Source organism: Octopus sinensis, unplaced genomic scaffold, assembly GCF_006345805.1.
Source record: "Octopus sinensis unplaced genomic scaffold, ASM634580v1 Contig10079, whole genome shotgun sequence".
NCBI lineage: Eukaryota > Metazoa > Mollusca > Cephalopoda > Octopoda > Octopodidae > Octopus > Octopus sinensis.
In genome coordinates, this window is record NW_021831989.1 from 559,946 (window position 1) to 565,942 (window position 5,997).

The 5,997-nt window shown below is 39.4% G+C and overlaps 1 protein-coding gene across 1 annotated transcript; it reads left to right on the plus strand.

The window, feature by feature from the left end:
• Positions 1 to 638: 638 nt before the first annotated feature.
• On the plus strand, positions 639 to 1,313 carry LOC115228265 (general transcription factor II-I repeat domain-containing protein 2-like). Its single transcript, XM_029798891.1, has one exon. The coding sequence runs from the start codon at positions 639 to 641 to the stop codon at positions 1,311 to 1,313; it is 675 nt and encodes a 224-aa protein (XP_029654751.1).
• Positions 1,314 to 5,997: the final 4,684 nt, after the last annotated feature.

Below are 5,997 nucleotides of genomic sequence, written 5' to 3' on the forward strand. Positions count from 1 at the left end.
AGCAGTCAACAAAAAGCGAAGAAACGTTGTTGTTGCATAACCCCGGTCTCACATTAGGGTATGAGACCGGCGGCTAGCAGAAACGACAGCGCCTTCGCGGGTTGCTCCCAAAGGACCTCGGGGGAGTGGACAGCAAATTTCCTGCGGACAGGGAGGAGAACAGGGCAGCGGAAAAGGTGGTCAGTTGAGTGATCTTCGGCACAGCAGAGGTTGCATACCGGGGAGATCACGGCGTTCAATGAGTGAGCGTAGGAGTTTAATGAGTGATGGTGGTCCGAGCGGAAACGAGCAAGGTTGATCTGAGCGGAACGCTCCAGAAGCATTTCGGAGGGGTGAACTTCTGGAGGAAGTTTGTTGAGGACAGAGTTAGGCTTCAGCCTTAGAATGGACGACGTTGAAATGAAGTCGTGGATTTTTTTCATTGGCTGTGAACATTGGTTTAGGGCAGACGTCACCAAACTACGGCCCGCGACAACATTTTATCCGGCCCGCGCACTATTTCGAGATATTCAATTAATACCTGAATAATTAACTTAAATAAAAACTTTAATTAAAAAATTAAACTATTTTGCAAGATTTAATTCGAAAAAAAACTTATCAGCATTAACGTTAAATTTTTCTTTGTTGCTATGTCTAATATGAAAAGAAAGGTTGACCGCGAATGCCGTGTATTCAATAAATTATGGGAATTGAAGTATTTTTTTGCGAAAGATGAATTAAAGCAGAAAGCTTATTGTTTAATATGCCACGAACATCTCTCTGTTATGAAGGAGTATAACATTCGACGTCATTATGAAACGAATCATGCTCCGATATATTCCAAGTACACTGGAAAGCTACGTGAGGATAAAGTTGAATCACTGAAACGCACTTTACAAATTCAACAAGGCCTTATAAAAAAAAATTTTGAAAATAATGAAAATGTAACAAGAGCTGGATACGAGATAACGAAAATTATTTCACAACACGGGAAACCCTTTAGTGATGGGATGTATATCAAAAATTGCATTATTGAAGCAGTTAATTGTTTGTGCCCACTAAATTCTTCCTTATTTGATGGAATAAGTTTGTCGGCGAGTTCTGTATCACGGAGAACTGAAGAGCTTGGAAAAAATATATTTACAAATTGTGAAAAGACAAGTAATATGTTGTGGTATTCTCTTGCATTGGATGAGTCAGTTGACATTTCGGGAACATCGCAACTTCTTATTTTTATTCGTGGAGTTGATGAGAATATTTCCATAACTGAAGAACTGGCATCTGTTTGTTCTATTCATGGAACAACCACTGGAAAAGATATTTTAGGCCATTGATTTTGGCAAGTACCCGGGAGTATAGTTTGGCAGGCGTGTTCTTCAATGCACGGCCGTTGTCATTTAGCGTGTTTAGGGCAGTGCAAGGGTGGTAGAATTTTCGCGAAGCGAATAGGAATTGTGCTCCTCTCATGTTTAGATGTTCCTCTATCGGGAGGAGGTTGGTTTCACAGTGCAGATGGTCGATGGGTGTTGATTTGAGGCACCCGGATATGATGCGCATGGCTTGTTTTGAATTGATTGGAGAGCCAAAGAGGAGCTCATAGATAGACAGGGAGCCCACTCGGACTCGCGTAGCTTAGGACAGGGCGAATGTATTGTTTATACCAGGCCTGGCCAACCCAAATCGCATCGCGGGCCACTTTGTCCAAATGAATCCTTTCCGCGGGCCGCATATACATGACATACTAAGGATAGATATCAAAAAACACAGATAAGATTTTATTTAGTAAAATAGCATTCAGTCCAATTATACGTATCAATGAGAAATCTGTTTTTCTTTATCTTCACTAATTTTTTCAAATCAACTTCACAATTACTAGTTGCACATCTTAATTGGTTTTCTAAGTTTTTATCTGTTAAAGAAGATCTATATCTACTTTTACTAAACTTTAATTTCGAAAAGAAGATTCACATACGAAGTAGATCCAAAGGGCTTACAACTCTTTGTGCAAAAATTCTTAAGTTGGGATATTTTTCTGCAGTCACATATTTGTTATAAAAGTCAATTTTGGATATAGTAGGATAAACAAGTCTTAGTTCACTGTTGCACTGTAGGTCAATTATTTCCGTCTGCAAAGTATTTGAAACAATAGAAACGTCAACATGAAATGGAGAAGAAAATGTTTCAAACATTTTCTCATATTTTTTTAGTTCCGAGAATCGACTGTCAAATGCTGCAGCAAGATTTTTTATTTCATCAGCGTACTTGAAGAAATTTTTACAATGGCTAATTTTAAATTGATTTAGCGTTGGAAAATGTTGATCATTTCCATTTCTTATTTGACATTCAAACAATGACAATTTCATTCGAAATGCTTTGACTTGATGGCATGCATTAGTAATCAAATTATCCTGTCCTTGTAACTCCTTGTTTAATTGATTAATTTTTTCGGTTATATTACCAAAAGCACAGATCTAGCATCCATTCTTCATCATTTAATTCAGTTAATGTCATTTTCTTATGCATCATAAAACTTTTGATTTCTTCTCTCAAGTCAAAAAAACGTTTTAAACATTTTCCGCGACTCAGCCATCTGACATTGGAAAAATACACAAGATCACCATAGTGAGAATATAACTCGTTCAATAATTTTTAAACTGGCGATGTTGAAGTGCATGAGAACGAATGAATTTATAGTTCTTACAACCACACTCATAACATGGTTCATAGACAACACTTGCGCGCACAAATTGGTGATGTATCAAGCAGTGTATTACAAATAAATCATTTTTTATGCTTCTTGACTCCATCTCATCCATTATTAGCTTACAACTCCTTTATTTCTTCCAATCATAGCCGGCGCCCCATCTGTTGTCAATCCAGCAAGGGTCTCTAAATTCGCTCCATTGTCGGATAAACATTTCATAACAGCTTGGAAAATATCTTCGCCCTTTGTAGTATCTTTCAAACTGACAAGGTTAAGCATTTCTTGTTTCACTTGAAAAGATTCGGTAACTCCACGAATATATACTACAAGTTGAGACGTGTCTGATATATCCGTGCATTCGTCAAAGGCCAAAGAATAACTTTTGAAATATTTTATTTGATCACGCAAAGTCACCACAATTTCATTTGAAATGTCATTAACCCTGCGACATATGGTTTGACGTGACAAGCTAATGTTTTAAAACTTTTTAGTTTTATCTGGCAAAATGTCTTTCACGACAGCATCAAACACTCTTTTACGAATTCTCCATCCGAAAATGATTTCATTCTCTTTGAAATTATCATTGCAACAGAGTAGCTTGCTTTAACAGTATCAGAAGAAGAGTGTATCGATGAATTTAATAGTCTTTGCTGATTTCTCAATTCAGATTTAAGCGAATCCAGTTTCCTTGTTTTCAATTCCTTACTAAATTTCGCGTATTCGGAATGCTTTGTTTCATAATGTCTTCTTACATTGTACTCTTTCACCACCGATACTTTCTCCTTGCAAATTAAACATGTTGGCTTGGAATTATGCATTATAAAAAAGTAATCTTCTTCCCAATGATTGCTGAATTGCCTGTTTTCTTCAAAAATTTTCCTTTCTTCATATTGATAACAGCTACAAAAATAGATAAACTTTAAAATTTATTAAACTTATAAAATTATCTTTATTTATTAAACTTAAGAAAAATTTATCTTGAATGTATTTATAGGTTAACTACATACAAAATTTCTCTCGCGGGCCGCACCAAACTCCATCGCGGGCCGCATGCGGCCCGCGGGCCTTGGGTTGGCCAGCCCTGGTTATACACACGTTTGAGAAGTGGTTTCTGCGCACCGTGATGTGACCACTTATTGCTTCAGGATATTTGTACGCCTGTTAGCCTTGTCAGAGATCTTCGAGACATGTTGTTGAAGGACATCGGGTCGAAGGTTAGTCCGAGAACAGGGGGTGTTTTGATAGTGGGAGAACGAGCCAAAGAGAGATAGGTTGGGATGTATGTTTGATTGTCTTCTGTCGGAAGATAATAGGGTGACCGAGGACTTGGAGGGCGAGGCCTCGAGCCTGTTTTCTCTGAGCCAATTCTCAACGGAGTGAGTTGTTGCTGAAGGTTGAAGGAGGCAGCTTGTAGTCTTCGTGTTTTGAGGCAATAATAATGTCGTCAGCGTAAGATAGTGTCAAGTTGTTAGGGTCGTTTGCCGGGAAGTCATGCAAGTAAAGATTGAACAGGGATGGAGACAGCACGGAGCCCTGCGGTACCCCCGTTGGAAGATAGCGTTGTTGGAACAATGGTCCATGAGGGAGACGTAGCCCATGCGGCCCGATAAGAAGTTAGCAAGCCAGGATTTGTAGTTTGAGTTAGGCCGGTCGTGAGAATTTTCTTGGTGAGACCGCAACGGGGGACGCTGTCAAAAGCTTTAGATATGTCGATGGAAGCTAGAACTGTTCGTTTAGGGGGCTCTTTCTCATTGAAGCCGTCCAGGACGAACTGGGAAAGCGTTGTTAAGTGAGTGGTTGTTGAGTGCAGTGGTTTGAAGCCATGTGGGGTGGGATGTTGGTAAGTGCTTCGAGACTCGTGAAAGGATTAGTCTTTCGAGGATTTTAGATAGCGTGCACAAAAGAGAGATTGGGCGGTAGGAGCTTGGAATGCCAGCCGGTTTGTTCGGTTTGATTAACGGGATGATACGTGATTTTTTCCAAAGAGATGGAATTTCGTTTTTTACAACGGAATTGTTGAAAATAGACACTATAGCGTTGATGGCGTTAGGGCCAAGTCTTTTAAGGTGGTGGATAGAAATGTTGTCAGGCCCCGTGGCGGGGGAATTCTTCGAGTTTTTTATACACTGCGAAACTTCGTCTGCAGTGAAAGGCGGTAAGGATTCCGTGCGAGGTAAGCTCCTCCGAGATTTGGTGACCTTCCGATCGTTTTTGTTTGACGTTTTGTGGCTTAAGGAGGCGTAGTAGTTCATGAGCGAGTTTGCCTCCTGAACCGGATTCAGTGGGATGTTTGAGTTAGAAGTGGCAGATTCATGGGACTTGGGCTTTTCATAAATCAAATCATTCATGTCCTTCAGGGTCTTCCAAATTTTGGAGCTGTTAGATCTGTAGTCGATTGAGGTGATAAATTCGGTCCACTTAGAATCTGCGTGCAGGTTAATGGCAGCGGTGATTTGTTTGTTTAGGTTAGCCAATTCAATGGAGGACTCGGCAGAGTGCCTTGATATCTGTTTCAGCTTGTTGCGAGTCTTTATGAGGGATTTCACTTCGTGGCTGTAATTAGGGCGGAACTTTTCAATTTTTCCTTGGGGGATGAATTTTTTGGAGGTGGAAATGATGAGAGCATTAAGGTGATTGACTGCTGCATCAGTCGAGCGAAAGCTGTTGATGTTGAAATCGTTCAGAGAGTTTTCTAGGGCAAGGCGGTATTCGTCCCAGGAAGCTCTTTTGTAGTTAGTGTAACAGCGGCGTTGTAGGTCAATGTTAGATTTTAGAGCATTCTCGATTAGATTTTAAAGCATTAGCGAAGAAACGTGCACTATGAAATTATATTAATATTAAAAAAAAATGTTATTATAAATTTTTATTACTCAATAAAATAAAAGTTGACAATAAGAGTAAAAAAGTTGCTCAATAAAAAAGTTGACGGTAAGAGTAGAAAATTGATTTTGTTGCTTTTATAACTTTTTATATATACATTTTTTATCGAAATAATTTGACTAATATCATTTTAACACTATAATTTTTTTTTTTATTTGTTATGAAAGCAAGAAAGAAATTAAAGATAGCTAAGTTAATTAAAGGCCTCACGAGACACCCGACCAGCCTCGCAAATGGCGAAGCCGTTCCCTCGGATCACAGCAATCGACAGACGTTCCAGGAGCCAAGAAAACTCTCTTGGATCGTGACTAGTCCTTGAAATCCGTCGACGGAGCGAGCGAAGGAAGCGGAGTGTCTTGGGACCAAAGATCCCGGAGGACTCCACGGCAATTGGAGTACACTATAATTAAACCAAAAACTCAAGTTGACTTTGT

Bases quoted from the DNA above. Each gene is read 5' to 3' on its own strand.
- LOC115228265 (XM_029798891.1), top strand. From the start codon at position 639: ATGAAAAGAAAGGTTGACCGCGAATGCCGTGTATTCAATAAATTATGG.